This window comes from Pithys albifrons, chromosome 3, assembly GCF_047495875.1.
Source record: "Pithys albifrons albifrons isolate INPA30051 chromosome 3, PitAlb_v1, whole genome shotgun sequence".
In the NCBI taxonomy this organism is placed as follows: Eukaryota; Metazoa; Chordata; class Aves; order Passeriformes; family Thamnophilidae; genus Pithys; species Pithys albifrons.
The window spans coordinates 87,187,406-87,213,203 of NC_092460.1; the positions used below are offsets into that span (position 1 = coordinate 87,187,406).

Consider the following 25,798-nt stretch of genomic DNA (forward strand, 5'->3'; position numbering starts at 1 on the left):
GCTACCTCTGGGGATTCAGTGATAATAGTACGGACCCTTGGGAAGGAACAAAGGGGAATCTCCTCCCAACCCTTTGTCCATTCCCCATTCAAGTCTGCTACAACAGCTTTTGAGATGTTTAAATTCTCCCTGGATGCCAGAGATATCTTGCTCTTTATGGTTTTTCTGCAGGGTTGTATCCCTGCAGCTTACAGAATGTTTGAAGGTAGGGCCAGGGTTTTTCCAGAATGCATTCAGAAACCTAGCCCAGTGAAGGGGGAAAAGCGAGAGAATAAAACCCCTGATGCCACAGTGAAGGGAGAAAAGGATGAGGCTAAACCAGGAGGACAGGCCAAGCCTATGGAAGTTGCCCCTATTCAGAAAAGGAAATATAAGACCAAATTAGACCATCCAGCAGACGATGAGGGGGCTGCTGCACCTCCACAGCAAGCAGACCCAGAGCCTGAGATCATCACTGAGTCATTGTCATTTGATAATCTCCGTAGTTTGCGGAAAGACATTGCTCGACACCCGGGTGAGCCCATCCTGACTTGGTTGATCCGAGTTTGGGACCTTATGGGCGAAACCTTACAACTGGATGGTGCTGAAGCCAGGTTTTTGGGGGCTCTGGCCCAGGACGTGGCTATTGAACAGGTGTTCGTGAGGGAATCAAAGCCCCTTTCACTCTGGGCACGACTTCTAACGAGTGTAAGAGAGAAGTTTGTTTATAGAGAAATCCTGCAGGAACATCATATTAGGAAGACTTGGAAGACGATGGAAGAAGGAATTTTACGTCTGAGGGAGATGGCAATGATGGACGTGCTTTTTGGAAGAGGTGGGCAAGCCAATAATGACCCTGACAAGGTCAGATGCACACCACATATGTGGTGGGACCTTTCACGCTCGGGGCCAGCTGAATACACCGATTTCCTGGCATCCATGTATAGGGAAGAGAACCATGAAACAGTGGGCGCAGTAGCAAATAAGCTCCGGATATATGAAAGCATGACCCACAGCCCAATGCAGGCCCGTATTTCTGCTGTAGAGACATTGGTTGAGAGTCTCAAGACGCTGCCTGCAGAGGTAAAAGCGATCAGAGAGGAAATTAGGGAAAGTCTCCAAGTGGCACCAGTGCGAATGAGAACCTCTGAAGTCAGAGCCAGACGCCCCCCAGCCAGAGGAAGTGGACAGACCTCACGAACTGAGATGTGGTACTTCCTGGCCAAACATGGAGAAGACATGGGACGGTGGGATGGGAAACCCACCCGTGCCCTTGCAGCCCGAGTACAAGAACTGAAGGAGAATGGAAGAAGGTCAGTGAGAGTAAGTGCAGTCCCAGTTTCCCACGGGCAAGAATCTGACCCACAGGAGGGCACCTCCCAGGTGTACTCATCGAGAAAAGGTTCTGACCGCTATGACCAGGATCAGTGTTAGAGGGGCCCTGCCTCTAGCCAGGTAGAGGCACGGGACAACCGTGTCTATTGGACTGTGTGGATTCGATGGCCTGGTACATCAGACCCACAAAAGTATAAGGCTTTGGTTGATACTGGCGCTCAATGCACATTAATGCCATCAGGACATGTGGGCTCAGAAACTATTTCTATTTCTGGGGTGACAGGGGGATCTCAAGAGTTGACTGTGCTAGAAGCTGAAGTGAGCTTGACAGGGAGAGATTGGCAGAAACACCCCATTGTGACTGGTCCAGCCGCCCCATGTATCCTGGGCATTGACTACCTCAGGAATGGATATTTCAAGGACCCAAAGGGGCATAGATGGGCTTTTGGAATAGCCACTGTACAGACAGAAGGGATTGAACAATTGAACTCATTGCCAGGTCTCTCAGAAAGTCCTTCTGCTGTTGGACTGTTGAAAGTTGAGGAACAGCAAGTGCCAATTGCCACCACGACAGTGCACCGTCGGCAATACCGAACGAACCGTGATGCTGTGATCCCCATCCATAAGATGATCCGTGAACTGGAGAGCCAAGGGGTGGTCAGCAAAACCCACTCACCCTTCAACAGCCCCATCTGGCCTGTGCATAAGTCTGATGGAGAATGGAGATTGACTGTGGACTATCGTGGCTTGAATGAAGTTACCCCACCGCTGAGTGCCGCTGTGCCGGACATGCTGGAGCTCCAGTATGAACTGGAGTCCAGGGCAGCAAAGTGGTATGCCACTATTGACATTGCTAATGCGTTCTTCTCCATTCCTCTGGCACCAGAGTGCAGGCCACAGTTTGCTTTCACCTGGAGGGGCGTGCAGTACACCTGGAACCGACTACCCCAGGGGTGGAAACACAGTCCCACCATCTGTCATGGACTGATCCAGACTGCACTGGAGAAGGGTGAGGCTCCAGAACACCTGCAATACATTGATGACATCATTGTGTGGGGGGACACAGCAGAAGAGGTTTTTCAGAAAGGAGAGAAAATCATCCAGATCCTTTTGGGAGCTGGCTTTGCCATCAAACGGAGTAAGGTTAAGGGACCAGCCCAAGAGATCCAGTTCCTGGGAGTGAAGTGGCAGGATGGACGCCGTCAGATTCCAACAGAAGTCATCAATAAGATCACAGCAATGTCTCCACCTACCAGCAAAAAGGAAACACAAGCCTTCCTGGGTGCCATAGGGTTCTGGAGGATGCATATCCCAGCATACAGTCAGATCGTAAGCCCTCTCTACTTGGTAACCCGTAAGAAGAATGATTTCCACTGGGGCCCTGAGCAGCAACAAGCCTTTGACCAGATCAAGCATGAGATTGCTCAGGCTGTAGCCCTTGGACCAGTCAGGACAGGACCAGACATACAGAACATGCTCTACTCCGCCGCCGGGAATAATGGCCTGTCTTGGAGCCTTTGGCAGAAGGTGCCTGGTGAGACTCGAGGCCGACCACTTGGATTCTGGAGCCGAGGCTACAGAGGATCTGAAGCCAACTATACCCCCACAGAGAAAGAGATCCTAGCCGCCTATGAAGGAGTCCAAGCCGCCTCAGAGGTGATTGGCACAGAAGCACAGCTGTTTCTGGCACCTCGACTACCAGTGCTGAAGTGGATGTTGTCAGGACAGGCTGCCTCTACACATCACGCCACTGATGCTACCTGGAGCAAGTGGATTGCCCTGATTACGCAGCGCGCCCGTATAGGAAAATCAAATCGCCCTGGGATCCTGGAAATCATCACAAACTGGCCTGAAGGTGAAAATTTTGGTCTAGCAGATGAAGAGGAAGAGCAGGTGACACGTGCGGAAGAAGCTCCACCATACAATCAATTGCCAAAAGAGGAAATACGCTACGCCCTCTTCACCGATGGCTCCTGTCGCATTGTAGGGACTAATCGCAAATGGAAAGCAGCTGTATGGAGTCCCACACGACAAGTTGCAGAAGCTACTGAAGGAGAAGGTGGGTCGAGTCAGTTTGCAGAGCTTAAAGCCGTGCAGTTGGCCCTGGACATTGCTGAACGAGAGAAATGGCCAAAGCTTTACCTCTACACCGACTCATGGATGGTGGCCAATGCTCTCTGGGGATGGTTAGACCGATGGAAGAAAACCAATTGGAAACGCAGAGGGAAACCCATCTGGGCTGCCGATATATGGCAAGATATTGCCACCCGAGTAGAGAAGCTGATTGTGAGAGTCCGCCACGTAGACGCACACGTGCCCAAAAGTCGGGCCAATGAGGAACATCTCAACAACCAACAGGCAGACCGAGCTGCGCAAGTGAAAGTATCACAGACAGATCTGGACTGGCAGCACAAGGGAGAGCTGTTCTTGGCTCGATGGGCCCATGATGCCTCGGGCCATCAGGGCAGAGATGCCACTTATAAATGGGCACGAGACCGAGGGGTGGATTTAACCATGGACATTATCTCTCAGGTTATCCACGACTGTGAGACATGTGCTGCCATTAAGCAGGCTAAGAGAGTGAAGCCCCTGTGGTATGGTGGACGCTGGGATAAGTATAAGTACGGGGAGGCCTGGCAGGTTGACTACATCACACTGCCACAGACCCGCCAAGGCAAGCGCTATGTGCTCACCATGGTGGAAGCAACCACAGGGTGGCTGGAGACACACCCAGTGCCTCACGCCACTGCTCGGAACACCATCCTAGGCCTGGAAAAACAAGTGCTGTGGCGACATGGCACCCCAGAACGAATTGAGTCAGATAATGGAACTCATTTCAAAAACAGCTTAGTTGCTACCTGGGCGAGGGAACATGGCATTGAGTGGGTGTATCATATCCCCTACCATGCACCAGCTGCCGGGAAAGTTGAGCGGTGTAATGGACTGTTGAAAACCACTTTGAAGGCGTTGGGTGGAGGGACTTTCAAACACTGGGATCAACACTTAGCAAAGGCTACATGGCTAGTCAACACTAGAGGCTCTGTCAATCGAGCCGGCCCTGCCCAATCAGAACCCCTTCACACTGTAGATGGAGACAAAGTCCCTGTAATACACCTGAGAGGTATGCTAGGGAAAACAGTCTGGATCAACCCTGCCTCAGGCAAAGGCAAACCCATTCGTGGGGTTGTCTTTGCTCAAGGATCTGGTTCCACCTGGTGGGTGATGCAGGAAGATGGAGAGACACGATGTGTACCTCAAGGGGAACTTATCTCTGGGTAAACGACTCATATTACTGTATTTGTAAACACTTAATTATTTGAAAGAAAATTTAAGTTTAATGTAGAGTATCGGCATGGAAGAGAATTTAGGGGTGGATAATGTTGTAGTTTGGGATTATTATGTAAATTCTCTCCCCTGCCACTTAACTGCCCAGGCCAGCGGTTAACAAAAGAAGTAGTTAACTGTGATCGCTGGGGTGGGGGCAGGTTTGTCTCTTTTGGTTTTTTTTTGGATATTCTCCTCAGTCTTGGCTCGGCGGAACGGGGGAGTGGGGGCTCCAAGGAGGCAGGCTGCCCTGCTGGTTACTGCTGGGGTTTTCCCTGGCTGTCTTGCCGCTGCCTACTTCGGATTACTTTTTCCTGCCGTGCTGCTACCTGCCTTGGATTTGCTGCTGGTTGCTCGTACCTGTCTGCTTCTTGGACGGGGAACACAGGGGAAAGAGACTGAGTCCATCTGAAAGCCCACTGCTCGTCTGTTTCGCTGGAGAGGGACTGAAACTCACTCTGCAGCCAGCGGGCTGTGACAAGGACACTTAAGTATAACCTTTTCTCCCGGAGGAAAACCTGCTGGGTTTTGTTGTTGTTGTTTTTTTTTTCCTCTTATGGTGTTGGGGAAGTGGGTTGCACTAGTCTGTTTACATATATATATATATATATATATAGCAGTTATCCTTCTTGTATTAAAATTCCTTTTCTTAAATTTGATAAAGAGTGGTGTGATTATTGAGGAGGAGGCCCCTCCCCTGCTTGTGGGTAAAACATTTTGGTTTTTCCCCTCAAACCGAGACACAGCCACCTATGCAACTAGGAAACTTAGGGGGTTTTTGGTAAATGGCTTACTTCATTTTTATACACAAAGTCATTTCAGTTAGGTACTTTGAACCATGTTTAAAACTGCCCAATGGTTGTGTCTGAGGTCGTGCTGCACCTCAGGCAGGAAAACAAGCCCTTCTTTATACTTCTGATGATCCCTGTGTTTCCAAAAGTAAAGCCCTAGGTTTAGATTAAATATAACTGGACAAGAACATAGGGGATGGTTTACACAGTTAAAATGTGGGCTAACTACAAGATACCACTTCAAGCTGTGTATCTGCGACAAGGGAAATACAACTTTTAACAAAGAATGAGAAAAACCCACTTGGACTTCAAGAGCACTTCCCTGCTATTACAGGAGACCAAATGACAGTAAGCTCTACCAGTACTCTATCAGGTACATATCCACACATGTATCCACTCAGTAATGCCCACACAGAACAGCTACCATTTATAATCACAGCACTTGTATGCTAGCTGCAGTTGTATAATTTACCACACAGATACTCCAACAGATCTAAATCACAGTTATGTTTAAGTATGATTAACCCTTTCTCATCTTCAAATCAGGCTCCTGTTCAACCTAGTCCACTGAGACTATTCTATGGTGGCCCCCCTGAAGTTCCAGATCAGTAGTGAATCCTCATCCTTCCTGGCATGCCAGCCTCATAATAAATACATTGTCTGTCTTCAAATGTTCCTTAAACCTTCTTCACAAAGGCTCACACACCTCAGCTTTGCAACATCACTTATAGAACCTCAGAGCAACTGGGTTTGGCCTCTTGGTGTTTGCTACTTCTGCTTTAGATCTGGTGAGGATCCGAAAGGCTCATCTATTCTTCCCACTTATCACAATCCTATAAAGGAAATTACTCTCTACAAACCTTGCCTAATCGTTGGATCATCATGGCTACACCACTCTTGCTATAGCACCTTGGCAGCAGACTCTGCTGGAATGCTGACACCACATGCAAACAGTCCTGACCTACTCATTCACAGGGATCAGTTGTTTAATGTCTTTGATATTCTTTTCTGAATTTATACAGCCCCCAGCACAAGATCATCCTGATTTTTTCCTGGAACTAAGCAACATGGACAATAAGGAACAAAACCAACTGACTACATGTACCTTTATTCTGGATGTAATGGCAGTCTCTGTAGCATAATTTATTTTTAAAACTACTTTTCCAAAGAGTCTCTACATGTAGATACTATACTCCAAGCTTCCAGGCTGATCAGAAGAAGCCTTGTTCAAACTTGATTAAAATCATCCTTGTGTGACTGAAACCTGCAGGTCATGCATAACACCATCACTTTGGAATATTCTAAAAAAATAATTCCTTAAGCATTATTTCAGTTTTTGTTAAACAGCAAAGTCATAGAACTATTAGCAGAGGTGTGAAGTGTTAGTAGGTTACGATAACACCTTGTTTTCTCACTAGTGCAGATTTTGAGTCAAAGTATGTGGACATGCTAACAATGGTTACAGGGACTGCATTGCACTCACAGACATTATAGTTCAGGTAAGTAACTCTTCAGATCTTTGTGTTTAAATTGAAGAGATGAGTTTTTCCTCACTCCCACTAAAGACACTTACTACATGGACTGACATATTCCTTCCAATTCTTTATAATTTAAAACTAAATTAGAAGTTTTGATTGATAGGAGCAACATGTCAGCAAAGGGAAAATTATTACCAAGCAGAATAGCCTTATATTATTTACTTAGTAAATTTCAAGACTACCTTGAGGCCATTTCACAGTTCTATAACATAAACTATCAGAATTCTAATTACACTTCATAAGGGCTGGCAAAAGTATTCTCAAACATGTTTATCTCTTTACATATCCATATTTTCCTTACCTTAATGGTTAAAACACATTACTATATTTATTATTGCAATTCTCAGGTATCAGAAAGACCAGCAGCTCAAGCACTTTGACATTAGAAACAGAAAACAAGAACCATGCTTTCAAAAACACTGGTTCCATGGTGCAGCGACATTAAGAAGAATACCAATGCCTAGTTTGCTGATAAATCAGATTGTCAGTGAGTTATGTCAATAAAATAAAGTACAATATCTAATATCCTTAATATATGCATCCTAAGGTACTAAATACAATAAAACCAGCTTCATGTGCTAGGTTAGCTGAGTTTTTCAGGACTGATCACAATTATATACTTTTGCTACTTTTGTAAAGAAAATACCTATTTCTGTCCCTTAGCTCTCTTATAAAATGGCTGAGTAAGAGTATGAAATGTTGGTGTCTCCATCTCTGTGATGTGTATTTGTACAACAAGCTTTGGAACATTAACCACGTGAGGGTGACTAATTCAAAGATGAACAACGAAGTCCTTGTGTGCCCAGCACAGCTGGCACCGCCTGTATTGTTTTAACCAGCCTGAAGAAAATCTGCCCACAAAGGATCCTGAGAAACTTCCTGGGCACAGGTATTATTTCCTTAAGATATGAGGGTTAATGTAAACTTAACACAATATTTACCTTTTTCATACAGCAACAGAGATGAAAAATGTTGCTGAAGCAGAACAAGTTCACATTATGTCTTCTACAGCTGAACAAGTGTCAAAAAGTGAAGAGGGAAAGACAGATACATGAATGAAAGAAGACAAAAGGCTCAAGAATACAAGGCAGCAGGACAACAGTGATTTTACAGAAATGGCTCAATGTCCCAAACAGCCACACCATCGATACTTTAAAAATTGGGAAAAAGTGGGAGGGTAGCTTGTATACATGCTTAACCTCAACCTCCTTCCAGAACCAGGCAAGTTCCCAGTAAAAACAGACACATGTTTACATAGTTTTGGTAGTCAATATAGGAATGGCTAGTTCATCTTTAATTTTTAAGGTGACAAATTTTGGGACAATGTTGGTTTGCAATCTTAAATTTACCTCTGAGCTTCTCTGCAGCATTGATGGTAAGTAACAGATCACAGCTGCTGAGGAGATTAAGCTCAAATAAAGCAGGTGGTCGCACTGTAAATATCTATATAACCTTACACAGCCGAGTGTGAAAATGAAGTTTGATTTAAGGATGGCACAGAGAGAACATTCACCTTCTCTCACCTCAGTGACACACACACCCACTTCCACCTGTGATGAGGCAAAACTTCAGTGTTCAGTGTTCAAAATATCCTGCTGACTTTGCATTATTTCCATGATTGACATTTTTTTCCACAGATTTATGGAGGTTTTTTTCTGTTTAACTATGATATTCTACATCTCTACACCAAATGAAAATATTTTGTTTGATATCTGTAGCATATCTCACTGGTTTGTTTTCTGCAACCATGTACCGGTATCTTGTTACTCTGTTTGCATGGCACAGCTCTTTCAGAACACAGTATTCAAGCCCTAGGTGCTTTTTTGAATTAGGACAATGACTGTGCTCTTTATTTGCAAAGAATACTTTGTTATTCTAGCAGCAGGAATTAATCTGTGCAGAGGAATAGGGATGTGAAGGAACAATAAGCAAACAGACTGCAGTAGCTCTAAGGGTTTCTTAATTGAGACCCTCCCTTACTCAAACCCAGCAGATTTGCAAGCATGAAAAACATTTTTTTACTCTGCTTGGTATCAGCAAAACTTCTGTCAGCAAAATAATTTTTACTGAAGTTTTCATAACTTATAAATACATTTTGGCAAAGACAAATGCAAATTATATTTAGGAAACGCCCCCAGTCTGTAATGCCCAAGCTGCAAAGAGGTTTCTGCTCTAAGTATCCCTCACCTCAGAGAAGCACTGAGTCACCACTACATGAAGAAGGCTACGAGCTGCATATGTGTAGGCACACATAATCAAAAGCAGGAGATGGCATTATGTCTTCATCTTCTGAAGTCCTGTTGCCTTTTCCCAAACTTTCTGGGAGCTCTTGAAGGCTTGCAAGATTCAATGCCAAGCAATCTGGGATGCCAGCAGTTATACTGAAGCAGGCTAAAATATGGGCTGAACAGCCAGAGACCAGTGCCACTAAGCTGCCCCCTTTCACCCTGATTGGATATCCTGTTTGTAACTATCTCTGCAGTAACACTTGCTGCCCTGCATGCTGCCTGTCTGTACAGTAGTGCCATCATTCTTAGAATAGCAAAGGAAACATGCAAGACTGGCACTATGCAGAGTAGACTTTTACTTCCAAATTCTCACGTTTGAGAATCGCTTTGATTCAACTCCATAAATGCCATGGGGAATATCTCCAGAGCCAAAAAGGAGAGAGAGGTGAGTCATACAAGATAAGTTCCAGCCTTTAGCTTTCCTTTGGTTTGCAATCTCCACTTTCTCTTCCTTTCAAGATCATGCATGTTATGCTGGAGTTCTTCTAACCCAAGTGGAATGATGAAAACACCACCTACTTTCTCATAACAAAAACAATTTAAAAAAATTCATTCAGCTTACTGACAATGTGCATAGAAGGCAGACATACTCAGTTCTTCAACAGACACTTTTCCAAGTCAAATATATTGTAAACTTGTATGTCATACCCTCCAGAAATAATGAACACTAATATTTGTGATGCTGAAGGAATATTCTTCCTTTAACTCTGCCAGGATCATGGGCTGGTGATGTTTCGAAGCATGAAAATTTATACAGTTTCAGGCACACAAGTGCAAAAGTTATTATTAAGCACATGAATCCAATTTTTTTAAATCCTTTTAAGTACTGGGTGCTCTAGACTAATTCTGTGATTTGTGGGCAACTACATCGATTTATTAGTTTCACCTCTCCTGGCTTTTGTGTCTTTCTACTGAAGTATAGTGTAAGATTAAAACAGAAGCACCGAAAGCTTTCTCATATGTTGTTGATTATTTCCACCCCCTCATTCACTTTTATCATTAAACAAAGAGAGCTCTTTCTATTTTGAAATACTCTGAAATGAAAATATTTCAATTCTTTTATTGCTCTTTTTACAGACCCTTTGAATTTGTATCATATCTGCTTTTACTCACTTCACATCAGGACAGAAATCACAACAGATCAAGTATTTCAATAATTCATGAAATAACATACCTTTCCTAGAACTACCTGCCTTAATTTGTCATGCTTTTGCCCAGAAGTGCATCCCACACAAGCTCCAGTAGGTCTAAATTTCCTTCCTGACTGGCTGTGGTTGCCTGGAACATGATAACTCTGTTGACTACTCTTTCATTAAGGTAGACAAGCTACATTTCTTTTATGCAGATTTGATACTGTTTCAGGTTCTATAAGCAGCTAGCTTTCTTAAATAACATTATAAATTCTGCAAGGGGTGCGTCTGCTCTCTCTAGATATCCTTTCCATACAGTTAACTGAAGTCCTAGGCAAATCCTTCTCACATTCCTCTTTCAATGTGATCTTACTGCAAGAAAGAGAGCACTGAAGCTCTTCTCCCTTTATATCTTTTAACCAGCCTACTTGCTATTGGTTGACAGGTCCATCTCAAAAACTGTGAAATATAGCTGACTCTGCAGTAGAAAACAAGTAAAAATTATAGGAGTTTGCATGTAGGAATCCTTGTCTCTGGCAGTATCTCATGTTGCAGTTATCAGTATCTATTTACACTCAATGAAGACCTTCCATCCCCTCCCCAGATCCTCCGAATCTTTAACCTAAAACATTGCTCTGGCATAAGAAAAGCCAGAAACTATATTTCCAGCCAATATATCCAGGAAACCAGAAGTGCACTTCTCCTTTCTTGGTATTTATTTCTGTTGCAAACATGTGTAAAACAGATTTTGAACTTAAGTAATTTCTTCAGACATTGAACTAGTCTTCTCTGAATAGGGAATTTTCTAGTCTGCCAGCTAAATGAACAAAAGAGCACTCATATGTGAATAAAACCCACAAAATAAAGAAAATTACACATTCCTACAACCTCAGAAGTAAAGTTACTTGAAACTATGATTGCATATGGAAGTGCATCTTCTACCTACTACAGAAAAATAGATCAAAACCACCACATTTATTTTAATTGTTAATTGGTATGTAATTATCTGAAGATTGTTTCTGCCATTCAGGAAAACAACAGGCAAGGAACACATTCTTGAAGAGTTTACAGCTGTTGTACATGACAAATCTACAAGCAGATGAGAAAGCACTTCTACAAATTCCTTTTGCAATATTCCTGACATCGTGCACGCTATAACTTGTAGCAGGTGTGATATATCAGAAGAAGTAAATGTGGAATTTGCCACTTTACCACCTTATTTAACCCATGAAACGCCAAAGGATTATTCAGAGAATTTAATCAGCATCTAATTTTCCCTACAGAGGGAACTTGGGATTTTAACTTCAGCTATTCAGTTTAGTTCCTTGTACTGACTTTGTGAATAACTGTCTGTTACTCCCACTAAGTTGTAAAACTTCATTAACTGGAAACAATCTTCAAGAAGATTGGATGAATGACCATGAAATCTCACCTGTATTTTGTGCAGGTAGAGTTTTGATGTGAAGGATCTGGTGGATTAAGTGTGATCCTTGGCGAGACCTGAGCTGATAGCAAAAATCCCGAAGCTAGGATAATGAGTGCTACAGCAGTACCTAAAAATACAGACAAAGAACAATGTGATACCTTCCTCTAGAGCACATGAAATCATTCTTGACTGAACTGAACTCTGCTTGGGACAGCAAGGCACCCCATCACTGTGCACACAGCATTCACTAAGGAGCTGTGAGGAGAACCAAAGGAAAACACTCTCTGCCACATCCCCATCTTCAGTTAGGTCAGACGTTAAAGACAAGCACATCAGGTTTAATGTCCAGATATTAAATTAATAGGTTGAGACCTTTTGAATATGTGAAATTGACAACGGCATGAATGAAGGGATAGCATTATTTTTGGTGTTGAAAACAAGGCGGTAAAGGTAAAATTTAACAGTGACTTTGAAATCAACACACTTCTTCCCACTCCCACACCCAGACTTGCAGACTTTCCTGTAAAAAACAAAATAGCATCAGCTTTTTCATTGACTCTACTTCCCTTTGTGAAACAAGAGAATTTTGACTTTTAATAAAAACACCATAAAAAAATCCAACATCTGATCTTGTTTCAAAGAGCACACATAACATCTGCTAGGAAAAACTCTGCTTCCGTATGTTTGCTCCTCTCTCCCCCAACAAATTCCATGGGCTGGGCAAAATGGGAAGTGAAAGATGACAAAAGTAGTTCATACTTTGTGAACAGACCATTCCTAGAACATACCTCATAGTTTTCCTACCTTATTTGTCACACACACTTAATATACTGTATCATTTTAATGAAAATTAACATATCTCACTACTCATGATACTACTGCAAATGCCTCAAACTCAGACTAATAAAACCTTTACATCTTGCTACAAAATGAGGCATCAAGACCAACACTGTATAAAATATCCTGTATACCTATTTGAATACTCATTATTTAAGTGACATGTTTTATTTGAGAGGTCACAGACAACATGTACAGCTTGATCTAGTAATAGAAGTAGAAAATTAGTAAGAACATTATTTGTGAGTTAGTGACTAATAACACAGTAACATTATCCTTACCACATAAAACCAGACTCACAAACCGCCACTGAAGCACATCCCAGGAGGGAGGCAGCAACATTTACAAGTGTGCAGTGACTTAGCTTAATGATTAAGGGCAAATGAATGACATTGTATTAAATTCCACATACTCCTTATCATCTCTTTGCTCTGCGTGTTAGAAGCATGTAAGTAATTTTCTCAGTAATGCCCCTGTGTGAACCTTTAGAAATGCCATTACACTAAAAACCTCATCGTGTCAGTCTCATAACCTTTGAGAAATTATGCATATGCTGGTCTTTATTTGGGGGTTCAAATTATTTTTTGGTGGGCAAAAAGAAGAAGGGATGTATTGGCAGTTTTGGGTGTGGGTTTGAATGTTTTTAAAGAGAAAAGGAAGAGTTTCCTCAGGGGTAAACCAACCAAGTATGTGGAAACCTTTTTTTGAGATATAAATAACATCTTAAGTACAAAGATGTGTAATAAAATTACCCCTGAACGTGCCTGTGCAGCAGCCATGGCTAATAGGCAGGAATGTGCATGAACTGCAAAAGGCTGAACCATTTACCTGAACTGAGGCAAAGACGTTGAACTCAGTCACAAACTAAGGAGAAAGCACCAACCTACCACAAGATAATTCCATTTATTCCATAGCTGGTCTTGCACTGCTGTGGCTGGTAGGTACATAATAATGCCAGTATTCTGGGCAGGCTGGATATTGCACTAGATTTACTGTACTTTCAAAATGGCATAAACCAGACAGAAAGTACCTTTAGACAGGGCCTATAATCTTACTTATATTCTTTTTAAATATGCTTTGTCTGTCTTTGAAGTTAACCAAATAGACCAACATTCACTGCCAGTACCTCTGTAAATGTCTTATTTCTTTGGAAAAGTACTCAATATGCAAACTTGGCAAATGAAGTTTAATATGTTTTCATTCTGTGGGAAATTCTGCTATGATGAACAAAATCAAACAGTTACAGGACATCATTAGCTGAGATGAGAAAAAAAAAGGAAATGTTCTGAAGATATTTTAGATCCTCTCTGTTACAAACAGTTACAAATTGTCCAATGCCCAAGGACCACCATGCTTTCAAACTGTTTCTGAAGGGGAAAAAGGAAAACACAAATTAAATGGATAACACACTTGTCAAAATTCCTGCAGGTTTCTCAATTAACCGCTTTGAAGAAATAAATTAACTGAAAGAAAAAGAAGAAAGGTAAAGAAATTATACCAAGATATAAAATGAATGTCAAACTAAGAGGAATCAAAACAGTAGTAAAGAGAACTAAAAAGGTGGGATTTTTTTCAATAGCACTTTATAATAGTTTTCCTAATGCTATCTGAAAAGCTCAATTTTTCAAAAATTTCTAATATTTTCAAAATTATGAAGATACATTAAATTAAAAGTAAAATAGCTCTTCCTCAAATGTTTTCAGAAAGCAGGAAAAGTGTATGATTTACAAAATGATATTACAGTACAGTGGCTTTTAATCAAAATATTAATGTTACTATATCTCTACGGATTATTCTTGCATGTTTTCATCTATAAAGCACTAATAAATTAGCCCTTATCAGTAAGACAAAACCCCACAGCTGTGCAGCAGTAGGCAGAAGGAGCAGTTTTGCCTTCATTTTGTGCAATGGGAGACTGGGGCATACCTGTCTTCCCCAAAGACCAGAGAAGCTGCCAGTAATAACTCACTGTGAAAGTTAATGTCCTTAGAAATGCAAACCAAAGTAGAGCAGTAAAAATATGTTTACCTCATGAGAAAACTCAACATGGAAAACAAATCCATCAGCAGATTTAGTAATTATCACTCTACTACACAGCACTCTTGCTAAGGAAAACACATCAAATCCACCACTACCTAAATCAAAGAGTCAAATGTTGCATAAAAAAATTCTAAATAGTACAGAGAGACGATGTATGATTTCATTCCTGTCGTTATTTGTACTTTCCTTGAGGAGGATAAAAGCCACAGCAAGCACTGCAGCTCAAGTGCTGCTGCAGACTGACCGCCAGCAACCCACCACTGAAGAAAGGGCATTTTTACTAAACAATTACTTTGTGTCCAAACATCATTAGCAAATAATCCTTTAATGCATTATGCTCCATTGTTAATCCTGTGTCTTATTTCTACATCCTCCTCTGTTCTACGACCAATATGCTTTGTAAGAGACATTTATATCTACATTTCAAATGTACAATGTTTGAATATGTTAAGCAGTGCCAAAGAGCAAAGAGCTCTGAGCATATGAAAAGTTCACGTGGGAGTCACAGCTATACAGCTGGGTCCAGATAAGCAAAAAACTCCCGAGGGACCAGACTGACATTTGAGATTATTGGGTCAAATCAATCAATCAATCAATCAATCAATCAATCAATCAGTCAATACTCAGTTTCAACAGAGTACAAAGGAGAAGCAGCACCCAAGCACTGTAAGTGTCAGTGCAGGGCCTGGATTTCTACCACACAAAAGGACAAGTGAAAACAGACTGGCTGGAGCACAGAGGAACTTATAGGGGAGATGTATTTTAACAGATCTGGATGCAGACTGTGACAAAAGTAGTGACTTGAGAATTTTATTCGTATCTTTTATGTTGTGAGTTCTCTGTCATGATCACATTTCTGAACTTGGATTTTAAAAACACTTCAGATTTCTTGACTCCAAATCAAAATGATAGCAGAGCAAATACACATTTATTGCAACCTGGAACACCAAATTGCCTCCAAACTGCGTGTTTTAATTTAAAGATTTGAGTAACTGTGTATCAAACCAGATGTGTCGCAGTGCAGTCACTGTTCTGCCTATATAAACACATTCGAATACTTGGGTATAGATTCCCATCAGGGAGCTGGGAACTGTACATGGTCAGTGGCAGCTGGTCCCCCTCTCAGCTGTTCTGCATGAACTAGAACTTTGGATCCTTGACAGCAACAACAGAACAAAATACAGAGGCATTAAACCTTCCCAGCTTAACACTTCTGAACATTATTTCAAGAGGAGCTGGAAATGCTCCTCTTTTCAAAACTCTGTCCTTGGAAATGTCTGAACCTTCCAGGCACTGAGCCAGAGGCAGGCATCAGTCACAGATCACTCCTGCCAGGATGAGCATGTCATACAGGAACAAGCAGGGAATTACTGGGTTAATGGCAGGACACACTGAACACAGGGAGGCTGCTCACTCTGCCTTTTCCTGCTTCCAAGAGACTATGGGAGGAGTTACCGTGTTTGAATGTTTGGATAAAACATACAAATCCAGAATTCTGTCCTTTAGTATCTCATAGAGGAGATGAATTAAAATAACATTGATGTATGTAAGGTATTTACTGTATTGTATCTGGATAACTATGCAAAGAACTGCATTGCTTCTGAAGTGCTGCAATGGCTATGCAATATGCTTTCTCTGGTACTTCTTCATCACAGGGTTCTGAATTCCAATTAATCAGCCAGGAATTACATAGGAGATTTAAATACTAACCAGCTGTGAAGCTCCAAGCATTTCATTCCTTAAACTGGAAAAAAAAGCTAAATCTAAATAAAAACATTGTTAAATATGCTTGAAGGAGAAACTCACCTGAAAAATAACAAGCTGTCAGTTTTAAATTAGGCTTTAACTGTGGTACTATACTAGTAGTCTTGAAAAACTGTATGACTTCAGGGAGAAGATAGCAACAAGACTGTAATTTTAAAGAGGACTACTTCAAAAAAAATTACACTTGAAATTTTATTTTCCTTTCAGTAATAATTATGAGGAAAATACAATACCCTAATGAAACACTCACCTGTTAAGCTACCAAGGGTAAGTTTCCGGCGACCCATTCTCTCAACGAGCCAGACTCCCACCAGAGTGAAAATAAAGTTTATAAATGCTGTCAGTGCAGCCAGCCAGATTGCAAGCCTGTCATCTTCCACTCCTGACATCTGCAAAATGGTAGCACTGTAGTACCTGGGAGGGGAGGGAGAGACAAATATGAACACCATTTATTTCAGTTTGGCTCATGTTACACTTTCTGATTTTAAACCGAAAAAGAACATAACAAATATCAAGTGTGACCTCCTGCATAATGCAGCTGAAGACTGACACCCAATCACCCTGGGAAATCGGGCATCATCAAGGCATAACTCACATCTCACTGAAGTTTTAACTGAAAGACACCAAGAGATGAACTGCCATTCTCTTGGCTGTTATATTATCAATGGTCAATCACATTCTGCTAAAAATGGCGTTTGCTTTAGTAATTTAGATTAATCTGGCTTTCAAATCCAGCCATTGCTTGGTGCTCTATCTTTCTTTTTCTGCCAAAACACAGGATTTTAGCACTCTAAGTATTGTCTAGGGAAAGAGAGCTCAAAATCAAATAGATTTTCATTCCTATTAAAGGTCATACAGAATTAATCTATGGCATCCATCATGTTGCAAGTGACACTTGCAAACTCCTGATTTTAGGTTCTGTAGTTTTATTTCAGTGCCACCAAAGCGCATGAAACCCTCTATGTGGCATTACTTTTGTCTAACCAGAACATGATTGCTCTGAAGAGCCTTAGCACCATCCTGCAGGGATGTGAATATCCAAAAGGAGAGTTTGACAGAATGTTCTACTTCTCTTTAAAAGGAATCAATCCTTCCACACAAACAATAACTCATAAAAAATTCAGATAAGGAAAATGAAAAGGGAGGCGAAAGGAAGCCTTCTACCATTTTTCACAGACATCAACTGAACACAGATACTGTGCCCATGTTCTCAGGGAGACCTAAATAAACCCTCAAGAAAACACGAGTACTTTTGTTCATGCTGTAGAAGCACATTTCATCTTGTTCTATTAATTTATGCTGACTGAAATAGTGAATATTCAAGCCCTCAAACACCTCACAGCCAACAGGCTCTATCACATGGGAATGCCAAAGCTCACTTTTTGTTTTTTTTCTGGTCAAATTGCAGCTTGCTTTAATGTCCGCTTGTTGTCTTAATGCCCAGATATGCTAAGCCTCAGAAATTTCAGAGGTCACATTTTCTATTGCAAACATAATCTACTTTTTATTTCAAAACAATCATAGAATCATAGACTCAATTGGGTTGGAAAAGACCTCCGAGACCATCAAGTCCAAACCTTGGTCCAGCTCCAGTCCATTTACTAGATCATGGCACTCAGTGCCACATCCAATCTCAGTTTAAAAACCTCCAGGGGTGGTGAATCCACCACCTCTCTGGGCATATCATCCATGATGGACAACATGCTCAGATGCCATTTCACACCACCAGGCATAAATGATGGTGCCTATGGCTGGGTGTTACCCCTACATCTGTTGGCTAAGACAAGGCATTTAGATCCTCCCAGTTCCCTTTCTGAGCTACTTTTCCCTCGCACAGCCATTTGAGGCCATGCCTACACAGCCAGCTCCTGGGGCAGCAGGAGAGGACCTCTTGAGTAAGTGTTGGGACTGAGGACCCCGTGCCTGTGTACATGTGGGTTTGAGTCGGGCTCTGAGCTCTGCCTGTCCATGAATGACTGCAACACCTTGTCCAGGCTCACCTCCTGCAAAAGAGCTGCACTTTCTGAGAGCCCAGCAAGGCTGTTATTCTTAGAGAGAGGAAGATTCATGAAGGAGAGATATCAAAATGCTAACACTAATGTGTCCTCACTTCCTAAGGCACTCTAAATTGAATTGCTAACAGCCTGTCAAAACTTACATCGTACTGTACTTTTTTAGCCATCAAAATGATCCTGTCTCTGATCTGCCAACACACCTTTCTTTTTCTTCTTAAGGGTAGGAAAATAACAATAAATGTCAAGTCTTGGCCTGCTGACACTCACTATGAAACTCCTATTTGCTTCCACCAGATAAGGTTTCAGGAAGCCATGTTTAACACCACACTCTAAACGTCTCAAAATCAAGTTCTTCTGGGAAGTCAGAAATTGCTGGTTGTCAGCAGCAAGGTATAATGTACTGTCCATACAGTCAAAAAAAGCAAAGAATAAAGAATCCCATAAAAGCATGTAGATGTCTACTGCCTAATCCATACACACAGGCACCATATGCCCACAACATTCCTTCCGGTTGCTTATTGCACTCACAGTTTATATATCCTCAACTAGAAGCCTATTGTTTATCCATAAATAACAATGTATTTGATTTCTATGGAAAACAAACCAGGGAAGTTTAGATTCTGCAAATCCAATTGCCAAGATCCCAAAGCCTAAGTGCTGGGCAATGATGTCCATAGTTACTATGGCATTGCAACCTAACTTCAAAAATTTAAATGGGTAGTTGCACAGATTACTAAATATACTTGCTTATGTTTACCTATCTTACTATGACCATTTTTCATACCAACCTGTGTAGCCCTGTCTGTATATTTATACAAGATTTCAGTCTTTTTATGCTCTTCCTGACAAGGAAAAACCTATGCCGTAAAAAAAGGCAAGTTGTGATATTATAGAATCAGAGAGAATGCTGCAGTCCTGCAGGGAAAGCAATTTCAGTGACAAAGCTGTGCAGTCCTAGCCTATTTTCTATAACATAACAAAAACTACAGAAGCACATGCATATCCTTGGAATTTTTAAGCAAGTACTCTACCTTAGAAAGCAAATAAATGCAGACAACTAAAAAACCATACAAAGTAAGTGCATTGGGTAATATACAGAAATATTTTATCACTGTTCATTTCTGAGGATGTCAAAATTATGAAGCTTTTCTATCAAGATCTGCTACATATTAAAAAAACAAACCTAGAGACATTTCCATATTCAAGAATCCTCAGACTAATCCTCTGACGATATACTGAAAATGCAGAGCAAATGAAGGAAAGGAAGCACCCAAAAGCACTTTCCCCCCTCTTCTATTTTAGAGTGAGGTTTTTTTAAAGAAACAATATCCAATGTTTAAAGAAAAGGATAATTTCCCCCCTTCAAGCAGGTCTTACAGACAATTCCCAACACATCAGGGTTCCCAGTTTAGCTCCTCCAGCAGCAAAGAAGCATCCTACCATGTCAGGCTTTGTAACTCTCAATGAAAAACAATGCCTGTCAGTAAGGTGCCATCACGGTTCTGAGTGCTGGGTTTTCACAATGGCTGCTCCAGCCCACCTGTCATACCAAGCCCACTCAAACAAATTTTCTGTCTAAGGATGTCATCCTGAACATTTGCTGAAACTCTGCTGCTTTCCTGTCTACACCTCTAATCATGTCTGCCTAATCTCTTTGCTTTTTAACATCCCTGCTCAAGCAGCTTGACTGGTCCAGGTGACCTTTAGAGGTTCCTTCCAACCTTAGCCAGCCTGTGATTCTGTGAAACAAATTTGATCACCACCTTTCTGAACTCCCATAACATGAAATAGCAATATTAACTGTAGCACTGATACTATGAAATACCTGAGCATAGATCTACTTTTCAAAGGGAATTGTTTTTGCTGAAAACAATTTTGTGGATGCTCAATCTCCATTACTCTATGAATAATGAAAATGGAAAGTCACAGCAAGGGTAAAAAGAAACCTTTCCTTTGACATTAGACAAATTAATCACAAAAGCTGTAAAAATCCATTTCATCACCATGATTCAGCATCAGTCCCAGGACCATCACCTTAGTCAGTTTACAGCCTTTAGATTCCTTCAAAAATTAAAATCTTAAAACACCACCTGTTAAGTTGAAAAAGGAAGAATCAATGCACCTCAGCCACCCTCTGAAAGCCCCCCTAGTGACAGATGGGGTAAATGTGTCCAGTAAAACTAGTTCTGTCAGGTCTGGTGCCATCCTCTCACAATCTCCGCTCTGATCCAACTTGACTGTAAACTTTTTAGTTGACTATTCACTAACTTAACTTCTTAAAATCATGTAGACTCTTATTTAAAATTGAATGACCTGATTCTTTCTCCCTTTAGCACATATACCACTTTCCTTTAATTCATATTTTGAAAACATACCTCATGACTTGTGCCATACTGTAGACCAGCAGTGCCCAAAACAACTTTATTACCTTGTCTCAAGGTTTTCCTCTGCACTGTTTCAGTGTCAGTCCCTCTGGCAGGACACTTTGCTGTTCTCTAAAATAGTAACAGCTATTACGTTTCACAAAAATTAGTAAGCCTGATTCCATCTTTTGCATCTAAAAACCACAGAGAATGTGAACAACGATATTTACACACACAAAAAAGTACAGTTAAATGTATAACTGTATACACAATTATCTACACAAATAAGGGACTATAGAACCACTTCAGCCACCCTCTGAAAGCCCATATAGTGACAGACATAAGGACACACAAACTTTGTGCCTAATATCATTCTGTTAAACACAATCAATTTTGTTTTACTTCACATGATGAATCACTTCAGCAGGGCAGCAGGGGACACTTTGTCATATCTATTGCTGTGTTCCAAGAGATTTTAACACTAATTTTAATTAATTATAAATGCTGCTATTTGTGCACATCAGCTGCACCTCTCACAGCAGAGATGAGATGTTCCTGTATGACAACATCCAAACAAAAATTCTTTTATTCTTTATCCACTGTATGTCAGTAAGACTCTTCCTGCTCATCAGTTCCATAAAGAAACCCAACTTCAGGAATTAAACAGGTCTGTTTGGATATACACACCTTTATTTTCAGGTTAAGAAGGCAAAATATCTAAGGAGTAGATCCTGAAATCTCACTGAACCTGTAAATTCGTAGCAGACTCTGATATTCAGTAGAACTCCAACTTAAGATCAACAGTTGAATATTCTTTCCTGTACTTCTACTTTTGAAGTCCTGAGGAGCTCTCCAAGGAAAAGGCAGCTGTATCATCTATAATGGATTTTGCAAAATCCGTGTCTGGGAGGCAACCTGAGGGACTGCCACTATACACTTACCTACTGCAATTATACCTTCAAAATCCTCATTTAGCAGCAGTGATGGATGGTATTATAAAGGCTTTCAACACAGAGTGAAATGACATTGTGAATGGCACTTATTACAATTAGTATAATAATAAAAACACTCAGCATTTAGTGTTTGGCAGATAACTATATACATCCAATAGATTCTCTGATTCAGCATGTGTTATCCACAAGCAAGGCACATGAAATGGATTAAAGAATCACCATATAAGTATGTTAAGAAAACACAGGATTGTTTTTTAGTGTCCAAACAGACAAAACTTTATAGCTATTAAGCAAAGTAAGTGAAGCAGTGTTTGTCAGAGATTAAAAATACCTTTAAATTATTAAGAACACCAGACACACAAAAGAATTCACTCCCTAAGTTATTGTGGTACTGTCAAGCACCTATTGGGTCATTTGAAAATACTGTTGGGAGTGTCTGCTGTGAGATTGGAGAAAAATTCCTACTTTTTTTTATTTTACCTATTTGTTCTGCACCAGATACATCTTTGCCAACAGCCAGAGTGCTTTTGATGCTCAGTCATTTCATCTATTTATGTGGGTTCTCCACAGGTCTCACCTGAAACTATGTGGGAGGGAAGTTGTTTTCTTCTTCATAATAGAAAAATGGTAAAATACAAAGAAGTGTTAGATCGATTAATTAAAAGAAAAATCAGGCAGAAAAATAATACCAAACTTCTATATAAGTCTGCAACAGTGTTCTGTAAATTTTCAGACAAAACCCTATAGTTAAATCCATTGAAGAGGTAAGTTGAATTTACTGGAGAGTTAACCCAAAGAGTAATAGGCAAACATGGGAATTAAATTAAAACACTGGAAGGAACAAAGTCTTTATCATTCTCCTCCTCTTCCCAAAACACAGGTGCACTTTCCAGAACAGAATGAATAGGTTGGAGTCCATAACACCTCTATGTTTTGCACTGCAAACAAAGCAAGTAATGTCAACTTTTTCACCCCATCTTCAATTCCTTTACTCAATATGTAAGTGCTTAACTCTTCAACAGAACCTTTATGAAAGAAAAACACCTCCACCATCCCTCTTTTGTAAATAAAGCTCACTGAGGCTTTGGGGAAGAGAAGGAAGACTGATGACTATTTGCAGTTATCCACCAGTACCACTTGCAGCAGAATAATGACACTCCAGAGTCCCACTGCAGATGAGTGCTCTCTGCAAATTAATAAGTATAAAAGCAGAACAAGAAAATCCCCCAGGTGTTTCACGAAACATACCTTGTTCAGTTATTCATTTATTCTGACAATTTCAGTTTTATTTAAATTATGTTGAATATTCCAGGGTATTCTAATGCCTGCCATAAGCTGTCTGGGATCCAAAAAATTAAATCAGTCCTCATTAAAATCAACAGATCTGCAAAATGTACATAGCATTAAAAAAAAAAATCAAGCTAGCCCTTGTGTTTAAGCCAAGGCCAGCAGCAAACAACAGGAATATATACACATCAGTCTCACTGCCAGAGCCAGGAGTTAGCAAGCCTGGGGTCTTGAAAGGTAATGAAAAATGTAGCTTTAGATTAGATATTAGGATGAAGCTCTTTTCTGGGGGGGTGGTAGGGCACGGGAACACACTGCCCAGAGAAGATGTGGCTGCCCCATCCATTCCTGACAGTGTTCAAGGCCAGGCTGGATGGGGCTTGGGGTAACCTGGTCTAGTGGAAGATGTCCCAGCAAAGGGCAAGGGGGTGGCACAAGACGATCTGCAAGGTCCCTTCCAACCCAAACCATTCCATGAGTCCATCCTTTTCAATTTTAATTAGAAGATGCTGCATTAATAATGTTTATCTTACACAGCTTAACACTTTTAGATCTCAATCCATGAAAATTATTCAAATTCTTGCTAAGAATACATAAAATTGATCTATAATTTAGTATCTTTCAGTCATCAAGAAAAAATTAACATAGCTACAATAAAGCCTTCGTGGCTATGAATTTTTATATTTATTTAAGATCCTCACTGACTTTCTAATGCAGATTTCCTGAGAACTTTTAAAGCCCAGTCTTGCCTATTTTACAGAAATCAAGAATTACTTCCTGCATCATTACCTCCTTTCTTTGCTGAACTGGACACTAGAGTCAATACTAAAACTGAGAAAGTCCACAATTGCCATTCAACTTCCTTCCTACTCGTCCCAACGTTATAATTATCAAAGCCAAGTGGCCAGGGATGATGTTGCTTTTAAGAATGAAGCTGCCAGACAGCTCAAAACGGGTTTCTATGGGTCAGGTTTCAAACACTTGAACACATCCCGATCCCTCCAGCAGAACAAGCCTCAGGCCAAAGAATGGGCTGCACTTCTGGAAAGGCAAGAGCATGCACAGAAGATGAAACCAATTTAACCACATGGAAGGCTACTGAGAGGGCCAACTCTCAAGGGATCCAGCAAAGAAAAGAAATAAAAAGATATAACCAGCAGCAGACTCTGTTGCTGGGGACATGAGGTTGGACAAAGGACAGCAGAAGTGAGAAAGCCAATGGCTAATGACCCAGTGAGGGAAAACTCACCTGCAAGGTCAGTTGAGAAAGGCCCTGCACACGGTGCTGGATGGAAGCACCCAAAACAGAAAAACACAGCCCGTGCTATGCCACAGCAGTCTCTAGCATGGCTCTACTGTTAGGGAAGAGCTCCCAAAGCCACCGTGATGACCCTAACACAGACACACAATGATGTTGGAATAAACAGTGGAAGCCTTCTTTAACAGTGTTGCATTAAGTGCACACTTTCTTCTCATTCTTAATTAGTCTATTACAGCACCAGAAGCACACAAAAATAATTATAAAGCTACTGGCACCAATCCCACAGTCATTGAGGGAAAACTCCATGATGAGCAATGAGGACTAACAGCACGCCTATGTGTGTATGAGCACACTGTAGCTGCAGTCACTACTGGGCACAATGCCCTTACTAGTAACAATTTTAAGCATATGTCCCCATGTGAAAAAAAAAAAATTGTTCTGGGAAATAACTGGCAAAAAAGTCTTCCCTGGGCTCAAATGTGCAGATGTACCCACATTATCAAAAGTCATTTCAGGATTGTTTAAAAAACAAACCCAAAAGGGTAATTCTGCAGTGACACCATCTGAGCTCATTATTTGTAGTGGCAGATGAGATCCTTTTTTGGAGTACTGTTTTTGGTGAAAAAACACAGTAAGGTCACAACCTCAACTGACCATTCTAAATCTGCATTCAGGATTTCATATTTTTAGATTTTTTCTGGCACCAAATTCTAAGAAATGGCAGGTGTTCAGCATCTTTCAAATCCATGCCACTCACTTGTGGTGCTTTAATTGAGATTTCTAAATCCAACCTCATGTTTTAATATTCATATAATCAAATATTGCCCTTGTGATATATTTCAGACATACATTGCACATAGGCTAGATCTCAAAAGACTTGCATAATCTCCTTCCTTAGAAAACAAAACTAATTGCACAGCAAACCTAAATGCATGCAGTGTGAATATTAATTCAGCAGTGTCTGCTTCTATTACACAGTCCTTTTTTGTTGTCTTTTGTCCCATCTGTTCCAGCAGAGTAAGGCTGACCCAAAAGATTTCTTGAAGTGATATCACCAGTGTAGACAGACTTTTTTCATTTCATGTTCAGGATAGGTAACCACAGAAGTAATGTTAGCATAGCACATAAATGGCAATCAAAAAAACAAAGGGTTTAATTTCTATTGTTTGAATGATTAATTTACCTGAATGTAGCATCCAGCTGCTGCTTTTGAAATTTCCTCTTCACTTTCAACAGTAAAAATTGCCAGAAGAGCCTAATTCTTTGTCTCTCACTAAAAATTAATCACCAAGCATCCCAGCTATGCATTTCTGCTTTTCAGCCAATGAACAAAGCATCAACCTCTGGTTCTGATGCTCTAACCAGAGAATCTCATGAGGCTCTTCCCACCCACACTGTTTCACTCTGTGACCTGACTATGCCTTGAGGATATGTTCTGCTCACAGCAGAGGTGAGAACTGGACTGTA

General features: G+C 40.9%; 1 protein-coding gene across 1 annotated transcript in view; it reads right to left on the reverse strand.

Moving 5' to 3' along the window:
* Positions 1-25,798, reverse strand: part of SLC2A13 (solute carrier family 2 member 13) — a 165,166-nt gene that overhangs the window by 37,008 nt on the left and 102,360 nt on the right. The window contains exons 5-6 of the mRNA XM_071552607.1: positions 16,703-16,866; positions 11,818-11,938 (exon numbers count right to left, since the gene is read on the reverse strand). Of these exons, the coding sequence (XP_071408708.1) occupies positions 11,818-11,938; positions 16,703-16,866 (285 nt within the window). The remainder of the gene's footprint in view (positions 1-11,817; positions 11,939-16,702; positions 16,867-25,798) is intronic.